At 41.0% G+C, this 15,250-nt stretch overlaps 1 protein-coding gene across 2 annotated transcripts in view; it reads right to left on the bottom strand.

The window, feature by feature from the left end:
- ARHGAP28 (Rho GTPase activating protein 28) overlaps nucleotides 1-15,250 on the bottom strand; it is a 77,061-nt gene that overhangs the window by 27,599 nt on the left and 34,212 nt on the right. For both annotated transcript variants that reach the window (XM_049830179.1, XM_049830180.1), the window contains exons 2-3: nucleotides 7,371-7,573; nucleotides 2,896-3,113 (exon numbers count right to left, since the gene is read on the bottom strand). In XM_049830179.1, coding sequence (XP_049686136.1) covers nucleotides 2,896-3,113; nucleotides 7,371-7,573 — 421 coding nt within the window. The remainder of the gene's footprint in view (nucleotides 1-2,895; nucleotides 3,114-7,370; nucleotides 7,574-15,250) is intronic.

Below are 15,250 nucleotides of genomic sequence, written 5' to 3'. Positions count from 1 at the left end.
GTACAGGGTTGGGCTGTTAATGAGCACGATACTTCATTTCCTCCCTCCAATAACAAAATCAATGTTCTGCCCCCCTCATTTGTATTCTGCTGTTGATTTTTCTAGGCTTTGAGCACTAGCAGAGACAATAGCTTCTGATGGAAGCAGCAGGGTACCAGAAGTAAGGAAAATCAGGCCACTGTGATTAATAAACCATCCAATTAAAATCTTGGTAGCGTGGCTATCAGTTGAGACTGTCTGAAGCAGAGCAGAGATACCTCAGCTGGGGCAGGCTGCTCTGCCAAGGCATCACTCTCAGAGGGGCAAGGTACTACACATGCTGCATTTTGCCCCCAGGGATCATAGCACCTTTCCAAGGCGGGCAACAGGAAAAAAAAACCCCAACAAACACCACCAAATAAAAAAAGGAAATATGGCTTAATTTCCTTTTATTTCAGTCTACTTGAGCTGTTGAGGGAACACTCCTGCAGTGAGGGGATGGACCTCAAGGCAGAATAAGGGAAAAAGCACCGTTTGCTCTATGTTGACCCACAGAGAGGCTGGCCAGCAGGCAGTAATAGCAAAACATCTATCAAGCAGGTTTTTTCAGAACAGAGAGAAAAAGCTAGGGCAAATCTCTTCTTCTCCCCCCGCCCCGCATCTCGGATCACAACTATTTATGCCTCTTCAGTGTCCTCTAAATCTCATCTCAGGTCACCCTAGTGAGCTAATCACCTTTTCTGTCATCATTAGCCACAGAAGAGAGTAATCCATCCTGTGACCCATCCCTCTAGGCTCCTGCAATGCTGAGGTTGTTGGGAAGAAGGGTAAGTCCATCCTGCTGATGGGGAGGATTATAGACTTATGTGAAACAATTAGAGCTGTTTTGCTGTTTGCAACATGTTTACTTCTTCCCTTCCTAAATAAATAGCAGGGTGGGAAAGCAAAACTCCTGCATATCATTTCAAGCAGTCTTTTTACCAGCCTCTCTTCAGCAGCTGTGCTGAAAAGATTTGCCCTTCCCTGTCCCCTGTTGATCTTTTTTGGCTGGGTTGTTTTTAATGCAGATCACTTTGCCAAACTGATTCATCACAAAGATTCATTGACAGCTGTAGTGCTGTGCCCCAAAAGGCAGCTGAGTGTGATGGACTGCTTCAGCTGATACCCCCTTACAAATGACTGCTAAGGAAACCCTCAGGTCAGGGCACAAGCCCCCCTGCAGTATGTTTAGCCCTGAGAAGCTGGTAATTAGGATAAAGTTTCTAAATCCCATAATAAGCAGCAGAGATGGGAGCAATGGTCAATGGGAATGCCAAAAGGGTGTTGGGAATCTTGCAGGGTTTTAGAAATACAATCTCTTTCACAGTCCATTGAAGGGATGTGATGGTGTGCTCTGCAGCGTATTTGTGCATCCGAGATTAACATTTAGGTAAGCACCCTGCAGAACTGCATATTTTTGTGGGAAGAAGAATTAGACGTCCTAACTACCTATTTGGCCTTAGCTTTCAGAATTTCACCATGCAGAACTAGTAAGTGAGCTGAATTTCAGTGGAGGTAAAACAGTGATTTGAAGGGCAATGGCTCTGAAGTTCCCGATTCCTTTAGCAAGTGAGAAACAAAGGGGAAAAATGAGCAGCTCAAAACCAGATCAATAATGTGCCCATCTGAGAGAATGGGTACAACATTTATTTGGCTGATTTAAATTTATTAGGAAACTTAAGCTTTATTATAATTTTTTAAGATTTTAAACACATAAAGGTTTACAGACACTTGAATCAGGGGAAGTGTGCTAATCTAATAAGAAGTGCCATGAGATTTTTAATGTTTGTGTAAGTATGTCTGATGATTTCTCATGCAAGAAAGTCTGCCCACAGGAAACTACTGGATGCTTCTGGATATATTTGTGGGATATGTGCAGGAGGTTCAAAAGAGCCCAGATATTTAAATTGGAGACAAGCTAACTCCCCAACCATTACATCTTTGTAATTTTAATATAACTATGCAGCTACAATTTTGTTTCCCAATTCTTTGTTTTAAATTCATCCAGGATGCCAAGCCCTAAGGAAAAGGTAGGACAAATAGAAAAGGACAAAGCAATTTTGTAATGAAAAAGAGTTTCTTGGAGTTTTGTAATGGCAAGGACTTTAATATTAATTTCAAAGGTAAGCTTTTGAGCTTATTGGCAACTTCCATTTAAGATATCATGAGTGACATATGTAAAGTCATGTGTGTTGCTTTGAGCATTAGACTAAACTCACACAGTTGACTGCATTCACCACAATCAAAATGTGTAGGGATAGGAATTGGTGCATTCGGAGCTATCCTCAGGGAACAGTGGATGGAACCACCAGAGGTAATGCTCATTTCTGAAGCCACGAAGCAAATGAACAGTTAATAGATTTTCATTTGCTGTGTAAGTGAAATGTAACTGCCAGTGTACCAGTTGCAATCATGCTGGCAGGTATTTAACTGCTTATGCATGTTTGAACCTCAGTTGCTTCATTAGAGAAGTTTTACTTCACCGCTGAGACTGCTGAGTAAATAGCAAGTGTCCCCAGAAGCCAGCAAAAATCTGAATAGCTGCCAAGAGTAACTCACCAATTTCCCAAAAAATAAAGGAGTGAATGTTAGTCTTAATAGGAGATTGCAGGAGCAAGGCTGGCAACAGATATGACATTGTGTTACAGGTTAGTTGCAACACTGTGTACCATCTATTTTATTTCGTTTCTTCCTTTTCTCTCAAAATGTAGTAAATACAGCATAAAAAGTCTGAGCTTAGTGTCAGGAACTGCTACTGGCTGTCTGTACATTGTCAGCAGAAAGGGGTTCCTGTCTGGTAGAAGCTTTGATGAGTTACTTGCAAAATGCATAAAAATTAAGCTCAAAAGCATTCTCTAGGATGCATTAGCTACTTACAGCAGAGTCGTTGGTGCCAAAGATGTCTCGCACATCCCGGACTGTGTGCTTGTTCTTCTTCCTCAGGGTCTGAGTGTAGGTGTTGTACCTCTTCTGTACGGCGGCAGCTTGAGTTCGTGTCAGAGTGGACAGCAGGGCTTGGCCATCCTCCTCTTCAGCTCCGGAGATCAACGTAGATAAGCCTACATCTTGCAGCCATTCTGCCTCCAGCTCGCCTTCTGCAGAGGAAGATTGCGTATTACCAGGCCTGGCAAGGGAGGGAGAGGGAGCTGAAGGAAGGGAGGTGGCATGGTGGACAGCTGCCTTATTCTTTACCTGGAGAAGACTTCACTTCCAATCTAGATAATCAGACACCTAGTGAAGATGCCATACTGAGAGAAGTATGATGTGCACCTAGTCCAGAGCTGCTCACTGAAGAGCAAGGGTCAGGTAGGAGTAGGTATCAAAGAAGTCAGGTAAGGGTGGAAGATGCAGAAATAGCTATCCTTGCATGCTAGGTATCATCTTGATTTCTAGTAATTAAAGGCTGGCTAGTACTCTACACGCCATCATTTCTTGATATCTTGATCAGTGACTAACATCTTCTTGAATCCTGTTCAATATCTGTTTCTCAACTGGTTCAACACTGCAGCTGGTTCCATAGTGAGATTATGCACTGTGTGAAAAAGCATTTTCTTTCCTGGTTCTGTTGGACATGGGGGAAGGTTCTGGCATCTTCTCACAGAGCCACACATGCAGCCCCTCCCCCCCCCCCCCCCCCCCCAAAACCTTGCCATGCAAAGTCAATAGAGGGTTTCAGCTTGCTACCTGTTACATTAAACAAATATCCCCTGTCACTGCAGGACAGGGAGAAGCTCCCAAACTACCTTTTCAAAATAATTTAGTAATTTTGAATTTTGCTGTCATCGTTTTTCTGCCTGGTTTTTAAAGTAAACACTCATAGTCTTTTAAAATATCTCTTCACATAGGAGATTTTGAGGGCCTTCATTTTAGTTCTGTGAACAATCCTAGCTCAGCAATATGCTGCTTGAGACAAGAGAGTATTGCACTCCAGCTTTGACTGAAGAAGAGGTGTTTAAAATAAACATGTCAAACAGGAAATGGATTAATTTGCAGCATGTTCTATAAAACAACTAGTCAATGCACTTATTGTTCTCCCAGCACTGGTCTTAATGGCAGGTTGGTATTTCCACTCTCCATTTATTACCTCTTCTTGACATCAGAATGCAGGCAGATTAATAGATACTGGATTGCTGCACTTTGGCAGTTAGATACACAAAAAAGAAAATTACAGGACTGGACCAGAGGGACAAGTGAAAGCATCTTACATATGCGCCATCACTGACTTCATTGTTAACTGCCTTGTCCCTTTACAAAGTTCTACAAGAATACCTACTTCTAAAACCCCTGCTCTTTGTTAGACAGGGGTGTGACCAGCCCTGCATCCCATGAAACAGCTGGTCCCCACTCTGATCCTTTCTGTATCCATGGATAGGATGACAGGCTGTTCCTTTCCCTTTGTAAGCTTTGAACCAATGGTTCTTCTGCTGTCCTCACTCTTCTTTCTAACAAGGTCTCTTTTCATTTCCATGTGCTGCTGTTCTAGCCACATCCATCCATTCACATTTCAGTTTCTTAATTATATTAATTTTGGCTTTTGTCCTGACATATTCTTTCCAAGAATTTAGTTTTTAATCAAACTTGGCTTTCATGATGCTATGAAAAATAGTAAAGCAGACATGAAATTCTGCCTGCTTACCAGCCACCCCTGTGACTTGTTTTCTCTGGCTTTTGCTCTTTTCCTGTTCCAACCACTCACAAACAATAGACTAAAAAATAATGACCACAACCAGAGGAGTAAAACTATTAAAGAGAAGGAATTTCTGCATTAAAAAAACCTCAAAATTTTATGACACATAGGTTTAAAAAAGGGCTAAAAGAAAAACATGTTGTTCTACAAAACATTATTTTTATAGTGGTAGCTATTTATACAGCAGGGTCTTGATGCTGTGTTTGATTCTGCTCTACCAGAAGACAGATAATTGAGAGGGTTCCCTCTGGCTGGTGATTCTCTTTTTTTCATAGAGATTGCTAGGAGAGAGGTGTGCCTTTCTTTGAATTTCAGATATAACCTCAAATAACTCACAGCATCCAAGCCTTGTAACACCAAGCTTTAAAGTAGTTCTGCACATCACTACCATCTTAAATACCCCATGACTTCCTCTTCCCCTACATTTTCATCCCTTGTATCACTTGATATGATCTTCTGTTCTTTCTTGACCATAGTTACTAACGTCAACAGAGTAAATGTGCTGATGTCTTCCCCTTGCACATGTGGTCTGGTAAAAAATAGCATTGTGGCTTCGACAGTATTAGTGGTGCCTGGCTGCTATCACCCTTTGGCCTCGTTCTTAAGGATTCTGCATCTCCTCCTCCCAAAGACATCTCAAAAGGGTGATGAATATTTGCTTTTATTTTGCTGTGAGGACTTCCACATTGATTTTCAATGTTTTGATCCTTGGCAAGGAGTATTATCCTATTAGGAGCTTAATGGAACTCACTATTATTTCCAAGATTTATAATCCCAGACTGAATATATTCCTGAAGTTAATAACTAGGACAAGCACTGCCTGGTTTTGTGTGGGTGTATGCAATATATATGTGTTTAAAACAACAGTATGAAGGTAAATGAAGTGTGGAGATGTATTGCATTTTACCTTGCAGTCTCATTTTTAATTCAGGACTGAGGGGAAGAAATCAATGGAATGTAACGAGGTGTAATCAGACAAAGGGTAACATGGGACTGCAGCAGAGTTTACACTGTTGTGATGATTTAGCTCAGCAGTGGTGAAACTGATGGAAAAGTTTCTGAGAACATGGAAAATGGGCTCCTCTATTCCCTTGTCCTACTAACTTACCCAGCTTGGTAACTCACAGATATGCAACATTTCTCTGACCATGCAGACAAGTCAGGGACACCCAGTTCATGCTGACAATTGCATGGAGACACCGAGAGGTTCAAAATCTCTTTCTGGGGTCTCCAAGCTAGACAGCATGATCAGACAGGAATTTTCCCTGTAAGGTCAAACTGATTGAGGCAGATTGCTTTTCTGCCTTCCCATAACAATATAAGCTTAAAGTGCTACATCTTGATCTATTTTTATTTGAGACCACAGGCCAGTACAAAGAAGTGCAGTTGGTGTTTAAGCTGCCAGACCATAACCCTCATAGAAGACCGAGACTTCTGGTGAACAGAGGTCTTCTCCTTTGGCTTCCAAGAGAGCCCTACTGGGAACTAGTGAGTGGGAGATGTTCCCCATGGAAACAGTACATGATTGGAGCTAGATACTTCTATGTGGGATACTTATCATGACTGATTACATATTTGGTTGCTTAATAACGTAGTACTTTTTCACCCTTTCCCCCCTTTTCCTGGTAGCAAAATTAATGATATCCCATTGCATGGCAAGGTAAGAAAAATACATCCTCACTCATGTTAATAATTGTATGGAAAGAACACACCATTGTTTCAAAATCTATCCCTAGATCAGTAGTTACCAGACTAGTGGCCATGATCCACAAAAGGGTTGTAGCAGTTATCAGTGGGTCATGACCTCAAAAGAAATTTGGTGTGATCCTACAGTAACACCTGGTATTTTGTGTTGCACAATTTAATGCATTTGTAAGTGGGGTCATAACTGGAAAAAAATGAGAACTGCTGTTCTAGATGTTATCAAATCATTTAACACAAAGCTGCATTGCAACAAGCTAGTGCAGACTACTACATGTTTTTCCAAATACATTACGAAAAAGGAGAGGGGAAAAAGTAAGAGAATGAGGTATTAATACCTGCAGCATAATTTGTAGAAGTGATGAATGAATTTTGTCAACTGGCGAGTCTGAATGATGTAGGCATCTCTATAGTCAGGCTTATCTCTAGTGTCGCCTTGAATTATATCTAAATCAGGCAATCTCAGAGAAACAGGCAGTTATCAAATTTCTGACAGCACCAAATGATATCTAAATAAAAACTGATTCAAGACTTTCGTAATGTCTGTGTTATATCCTGTCAAAAGCCAGAAAATTGAAAATTCCAGTATACTAAATGAACTTTTTGGTTCTTTTATATGTTTTGGTTTAGTTTATTTAATGCTGGAGATGAAGTTTTCATTTAGTGCCACTATTTTCTGAATTACACCATATCTGTCTTCCTGAAGCACAAATAAAATCAATGCAAAAAAAATTACTTCAGAAGTAAATTACCAGCCCCAGTGCATAAATCAGACTGAATTATTGTTTCTTTCCAGTGATGCCTCATACATTGACTGTGATATTCAGAATTGGAGCTACAATGATCATAGACCCAGCCTAGTACTTTTGCTCATACTGAGTGACACGAGGAGGGAGATCAGGGCATGACTAAAGAGCTGAGGCAAAGCTAAAGTGTGAGGAAGAAGTGGTGTTTGTGTGCTTACCATCAGCAGGTTTGAACTCCAAGAGCGTTGCTTCTTCAGATCCATCTTCACTGCTCTCCTTGATGCTCTCCACTTCGCACCAGAAGTCTTCCATGGAGGTGCTGTCCATGGAGGCCTGCGAGTTGGAGCGACTGAATGCAGGAGGAGGTGCCGACTCACTGGAAAGCATCCTGTTAATTCTTCGACAACGAGGGAGAGACTTTCTGAAAAGAGATAGTGATGAAAAAAAAAATTTCTTTCTATCATGCTATCTTGTACCATGCAGACAGAGCACGCAACTAGGGCTTCACCTGTGACTGTACCAGGGAGCAGGGAACAAGATGTTGGAGGCAAAATGTGCAGTTCTGGTGGTCTTCATAACAGTTATGGCTGGAAATTTATTTTGCATCTGCTATTTTCTCTTTTTAATGTCTTTACTGTTTTACACCCTAGAGGGGACCTCAGGAGATGCAACTTCTATTTCTAACACTGATATCCATCTAATGAGACACTGGAAAAGTACTTTAACTTCTTTGTACTTCAGTTTCTCTTTCTATCCCTTCCTGTTTTGCTTACTGGCTGAAATGCCAGTGGGAACTTTGAAATATTTTACAAGCTCATCTTGGCTCCAGAAAATAATGAAAAACTTGAAATATTTTAATTCAGAAGTATGACTACCTTTTTATTTGAAAACCCTTTTAAAAATAATTCATTTTTTTCTTAAATTAAATTAAAATAAAAGAAATCTTAACAAAATTTGTCTTTCAAATGAAATAGTATGTTTTAGGCCAACCAGAAGGTTTTGATCACAGGCTCAAAAAAAATTATGATTCACTAAAAATCAAATTTCAAGTTACGATTCAATACAGTGATTGAATCAAAACCAAGGAGTTTGTTCCTTAGTCCTTTGTTCTTGTCTTTTCCTGCTGTAAATTCTTGCAGCTGAAGACAGTTATACAAATCCGTTCAAAATCTTATAAAACACCCACCATGAAAGTCTTGTCTGACTTTGCTCTTTTGCATTATTATGGCTGCAATACTGTAAGCAGCTTTTGTAAGTGTAATTACAGTAGTTACAGTAAACAGTAATAATAACCACAACAATATTTGTACAAAGCAGTCAGGAGGTAACACAATTATGTCAGAGATCTAGACTACAGGAATGAATGGAAAATCCTATCATAAGGTCTTCTGGCCTTCAGTTATCTGAATTAATTTAAATGCAGTTTCCCTTTCTCTTCCTTTTCTTTATGGCATCATCCTGCCAACAGGCCTTTGTTTAAAATCCCAGGCATCACTTTTATTCCACTAAAAAAAGGTACTTCCTTTTCAGTATTTTCTTCCTCGTCAAAGTTTTTGTAATGGATGTATGAAAAATATATTGTTTAATAAAGCCAACTGGACATGCTTCTCCCCCTTTGTGCTGCTGCCTCTGCTGCATCCTCCCTCACCAGCAAAGGGCTGGCTTCTTCCTTGAGGCTCCTGGAGCCTCCTTGCTTCATCTGGGTGGTCCCAGGCAATTCCTTCTGGGTTAGGTCTGAGCCCCAGGTTGTGGAGCTGTGCTGGAAACAACGGAGTACAACAAATCCAGTTGTGGACATTATCAGTGCTTTAAAAAGGCAAAGCTCGGGCCTTTGCCTCTTTTTGAACACAGGGAGGTGGAATACGGATGATTCAGCTGCCAAACTTGCCCACGTGCTCTTGGTCAGCTGCTGGGAAGCAAAGCTTTCTGATGGGTGACAATATTTCAGCAGAAGAAAATGTACTATGGTGCTGTGGAGACACATGTCCTCCAAGAAGAGAAGTGCTATCTTCAAGTGTTTCTACCCCTTTTTTCCTCATAAACAGCAAATAATTGTTCGTGTTTAAACGTAGCTCTGAAGCTGTTATTGTTTTAATTAGAACAAGCCACAGTCACCAAATCTGAGCAGAATCTGTGACACAAGTGTGATTATTTGAGTGGTTTCCATGTAGCTCTCCCTCTAGGGAGACGTGAGCCTTTCAGTTGGCTTTTGTTTGCAAAGCCTCAGGTGATTGGGGTACCTGATAAATCATAATTACTGGAATTATGTATCCGGACGTGTCATCTTCTGTTGTTTTATGGATTCACCTACAGGACTTCAATATCATGAGTTAATACTGCACCAAGTGTCTCTGAGCAGAGGTTTTAACCAGCAGAAGCAGCCAGAAAACTTCATTTCTTCAGCTGGGATCTGGTGGGGATGGGGGAAACAGCTCCCACCGGCCAATTGCTTACTGCTGTGAAAAGCTGTGCTTTTTTGTTTAAAAGGCGATAGTTAACACAAATGAGGAAAAAGGCAAAACTTCCTGGCGCTCTAAAGGCATTTGGGGCCCCTTTTCACTGGGCACTGTACAAGTGGAGAGAGACGCCAAGGCTTGGTGTCAGGTGTGCAGTGGATGCCCGTCCTCCTGCCACAGCCTGTCCATCACCAGCCCCCTCTTTAGCTCGGCGGTCTGCCTGAGACCACCATGCTGCTGCCCACTGAGCAATTCATATCCCTGCTTAGTACACACTTCTGTGAAAAATAAGTCCCTAAATCTGCTATATAGCACAGCCAGAGCTCCCACACTAGCAATCATAGGAAGGAATGCTCTCGCCGGTCTGGAATCAAACACACGCTGGGATGAGAAGAGGACTTTTTCTCTGATAGCATCAGCATCTCCCATCATTTAGTCATGGTCAGGGAATTTAAAAATTTCCTGCCCTCCCAGTGTGAATCTTGACCATGACCCTTGTGCTCTTCGTGCACCACACCAGAATGATCCTTGAGCTTTGACTCCATCAGCACTTCAGCTAGCTCAAACCAAGACTTTTTATTTCACCATATTAGGAAGAAAGAGGCTTGCCGGGTTGTTTCTTTTGTCCCCACAGTGAGTATGTGATTTTGTAATATTACCATACCAAAAAGCTAAATGCAAAACAGACCACGTAGCATGGCAACAACTGCTGTGACAACCAGCTTTAACAAATACATATAAGGTTCCTAGGTAATTAATGTGCATTTACAACAATATTAAAAGTACAGACCTCATTTGGAAAATCAGCTGAATGAAGTCTCCTGAGAACCTCATATATGAGGCTTGTTATCTCAGCCTGGATTAAATCAAGCTGTGTAAAATTCCTGTAACAAGAAAGGTTAGGCAGAGGTGCTTTATCCTTACTGGTAAACAGCTGAAGCTTGCTTCCAGGTGGTCTGGTACAAAACTTCTGCAATTATTCTGAGTCTGCCTATTAAAAGCTCACATGTTTGAAAAGTCTTCCAGCTGCCGTTTTGACCCATATACCTGTGGCTTTTGTCCTGGAGGAAGTGGTCTTGCTTTTATGTGATAATGGCAGTTGTCTCCATTTCCTCTAGCCAAAGCTGCTCAAAACAGTTTCAGGAAAAAAAAACCCACCACCAAAATCCTACTGAGGAAGTAAAGCATATTCTTCATGGCTTTTAATTCATTCTTGAAGGACACTGAATGAGCACTGACTCAGCAAACTGCCTGCCTGTCTCAGAAATATCTCAACAAGCCCAGGTTGCCTGTCACCTAAAAACTCTCCTAACAGAAAATCTATGTTCCTGATACATTTTCCCCCAAGGCTTTCTGGCTTGTTTGCTCTTTTTCTCAGTGTCTGTAGAGAAGTTTACAAGAATAAAGTGTTTTCACTGAGCCTAATCTGTTGTTCTTAAGGAAGATTTGAAAACCAGTCTTGTTAGGTAAGTAGTAATCATGAAACTCATGCTCATTTTCATTTGCTCCCTCACACACAGGCAGTGGTGAGCTAATCAGAAAGGCTGACTAAATGAAACACAGGAGGGATCTCAGATCCTAGCTTCCTAGATGGAAAATGCTGGGAGAGAAGGATGAACCTTAAAGCACTGAGCAAAAATTACAGTGACTCCATTGAATGAGCTGAAAATGTTTTCAGGGTGGATTTAAAAAAAAAACACAAACCAACAATAAAAAAACACCCACACAGACATAAACCCAAACCCTTGAAAAACAGAAAAAAAAGAAAGAAGGGAAAAGTATACTACAATGACCAATGTTATCAAAGAATATCTCTATTACTAGATGCTGGTCACAGAAGAAAGGGTTAAAGAGTGCCAGTAAGGAGAAATATGATGGTATCATGTAGAAAGCTTTCTGTGGAAAGATTTTGCAGAGAAGTAAGGTATTTCCATGGGGCGCAAAGAGGCTGATTCAACTGTGTTTGGCTTGGCCCTGGTGCAGGTTTATAATGTTGATGAGATGCAATAGCAAACCAGGCCTACTAAACCTATATTTTATGTTCCGTATATCATGCAGAAGTGTGCTGTTCAGAGTCTGACAGCACACATCAATTTCAGGATAGCCAAGCCAAATCCAATAACCAATTCTTATCCTATCCCCCAAGTGAAGGTTTGTCAAACCATATGAAGAGCTGGTTTGGTGACACCTAGAGACTGCTCACAGGCTGACTAATGATGAAGCTAGGCTTGTGTTTTCAGTTTAATTAAGTAATGGGTGGCAAAGAATCTATAAAACAAACAGGAGCAATAAAGCCATCTTGTAGTTAAAACCAGCATTTAATCCTTGTTTATACAGAGAGGCAGGTTGTCTTACTCTTGTGGCTCATTATGCTTCATTTCATCCAGTGGGTCTTGAACCTGCTTCACCACAATTAGTCACATTTATAAGTATGGGGAAGATGAAGGAAGCAATTCTTTTGGTCATTTTAGGACTGAGATCCACCTTTTCATATTGCAATCATTCTATCGGTACAGCCACCTAAACCAGTGAAGTCAGTAGTGCCTGAAAAAGAACAGTGGCAGAGTACAGTGTTGTTTCCTGTACCCAGATCTTTCTATCCTTCAGTTTATCATAACAATTCACCAACTTCTGACAAAAAATAATTACCCTCTCTCTGCTCAGCTTTTCCCAAATGTAAAAAAGAGGGTGGTAGCTTGCACTGATAAAGAAAAAAAAATAAATCCTCTTTATTAAGAACTATATTGTTTTCTGTTCTAAACTGTTAGGAATCAGTCATGTGCCAGTATTTTTTTTTTTTTTTTTTTTTTTTGTAAAATGTGTACAAATTCCAGGCAAAGGAAGAGTCCAGCAATTAGAAATAGTTATTTTTGTGGACAGCTCACTCTTGCCCCAAATCTCTCATCTTCTGGTTCCTTCCTGGCCACCCTGTTCCAGCACTGTTTGCTGGCTGCTTGTTTCCTTCTCTCCATGCTTGGTGGCTTCTGCTCACAGAGAGGGGTATATCTCAGACAATATCCATCTGCACACTGCTGTTCCTGATTATCTTGCAGATGTTAGGCAAGTCATAGGCAGTGAATCCTAAAGTTTCCCTGTTCTTTCTCTAACATCTAGCATAGCAAACATTTAACCTATCATGCTCATTGATTTCACAGAGGTGTCACCCAGACTCCCTTGTAACAGAGTATTTGAGTGAAAAGCAGAATAGGATTTTATTTCATTAATAATTTTCTCATCCTGTTGCTTAGCAGAACTCCAAAATCATATGAATCTCAGTGCTCTTTGTTAGAAAGCTGGGTTTGAAAATAAGCTGTTATCACCTTACTGTATCGGCTAGACTTGAAAACACAGGAATTCAGTACTTTGCATGTCTCTCTATTCTACAAAACATGCTTCTGTCAACTGCTGATTTCACTTCTAAAGATGCTTTTCTGTCTCCACAAACATTTTTTGGACTAAAAGGACTTGTTTAATGAGCCCTAAGATTTAAAGACTTAAAACCCCCAAACTTATAATATTTAAAGGAACTAAAAGAGTTTCATTTATTTATAAGTAGTCTGCAATTCATCAAGGTACTAACAGGAGTCAAGAGATTCAGCTGAGTTTGTATGCCAGTGTTACCTGCCAGCATTTAAAAATGCATTTCACCTTGGGTTCTTCATCTCTCTCTCATGCGACTTTTTCATAAGTGGTACAGAAGCCCCCCATCTGTAACAAGGGCCACTTTGTGACTGCTCTGTGGCTCAGCATGGAGATTGCAGAAGAATCTCTCTCTGTTTGTGCGTTTCAGTGTGAGGGCTGTCACAATCAAACCCTTTGAGCTAGGGGAGTGCAGCGCATATACTTTCTAGGTATTGCCTGCTGGCAACAGTGACCTCTGGGGACATGACCCCGACCTCTCCTCCACACTGGCAATCACATCACTTCAGCACTGGCCCGATGCGACAGAGACAGTGCACTACATGCCTTCAATGCGTCTGTCAAAATCTGAAAGGGACTCTATTTTGTCTTCATTCTCCTAACAAGGCTGCTCCTAAAGGGCAGCAGGGATTCCCAAATGATTAACACTAACAAGAGTATGTTCTGTTAACCATTTTTTTTTTCAAGTGAATTGGAAAAGAATTCTTTTCATATACATTAAGAGGAAGCAGGATAAGCTAGTTTTGAATCCTGAAGACTTAAGGACTTGAGCAGATCATGACAGAGTATGTTAGATGTAATTTTCAATGGGTATGGCTAAGATAAAAAGCATCTGGACATGGCCCACAGAAGCAAAAGCTAGTTGTGAGCACCCAGTTTAACCATCTTAAACATTTCCAACACATTTTTATTGTTAGAGGTGACAGATTCTTTTGCTGTGTTGGTGCTTGCTTAAGTCCAATTGCTTTTATATGAAAAAAATCCACATATCTAGGGCAGACCAAAGTTTTCCAGGAAGAAACATAGGCACATGGGCCATATACTGTGGGCTTAGGAAATCCCATGCTTCCAGGAAATGTTTCATCTATTGTGCATGTACAATACAAATGATTTGTGTCTGAGCATTGAACCCACTGGATGTGACAGTTCACTGTACATATGCCTCAGAGCTGATGACGGCCTCCAGGAGCGTTGGGCTCACTGTGCATGCACCGTACAATTTATCCACTCATGTTGGGTAGATGCCTCCAAAAATTCCAGCTGTCTGCCACTCACCCAGAGACATCACTAGGTAGCTGAGCACACCAAAATCCAAATAAAACGCTTCAGATTCCACCTGGACTGAATTTGAAATTAAGATGTATAGCAGCCCTGGATTTACTACTATGACATTACCAGTCCTTGGCATGAATTGCTCAGTTCAGCCACACAGTAAGCATGAGGCAGACACGTTTCATTGTGCAGCTTGGTGCAAGCAGCTACCTAGTGTCTTACGCAAAGTAGCAAGCAAAGGTGAAGCAGAGTCACATGAATGAAAAGGAGAGAAGGAAGCACAAATGCATCAGATCCTGTCTAAAATCTGGTACTGCACAAAGTTTAATGCTATTCACTCAGTCCCTCCTCAGAAAGCTGTCTGTAGTAGTGAGGAAGCTCTCACAAAAGACGGTGGAAAAGCTGTATTTCTCTTTTGCTGCCTAACGCTCTGGCAGTGTCACTTCTAAGGTAAGCAACAGCCCTGTAAGCACTCCCTGAGGAAAGCATTGTTTCATGCCAACTGGAGTACATCAGGCCACTATGCATGCACGTGTGTGCAACTACAAATACCAAAGGGGTTAGGAGAAAGAGAGTAATGTTCGGACTAATCCAGAATCTTCTCCCACAATAAAACTGATAAGCCCTTTCCAGCAACTCACACTTAGCCAGGCTCATTATTTATAACACAACAAGATACAGTTAAAACTGCGGGAAATGCACAGGTTCAAGAGCTCTGATGAGGCTTGAATCATCCAACAAACAAAGGAGCAAACCACGTAAAACCCACAGGGGATGTAAACTGGACAGTGTTAAAAGATTTTTGGCTCTAGAAGCACAAACTAGATTTTCTAAAGAAAAAGAAATATTAAAATACTCATCAGGCATGATGACACACTGAAACATAAGAGGTGCAACTTTCCACAGCTTTCAGTACAGACTCTAACATTTCCTGCATTTATATGGCAAAT

This window comes from Accipiter gentilis, chromosome 27, assembly GCF_929443795.1.
Source record: "Accipiter gentilis chromosome 27, bAccGen1.1, whole genome shotgun sequence".
NCBI lineage: Eukaryota > Metazoa > Chordata > Aves > Accipitriformes > Accipitridae > Astur > Astur gentilis.
Note: the sequence above shows the minus strand (reverse complement) of the source record. Positions and strands in the feature narration are given on the sequence as shown.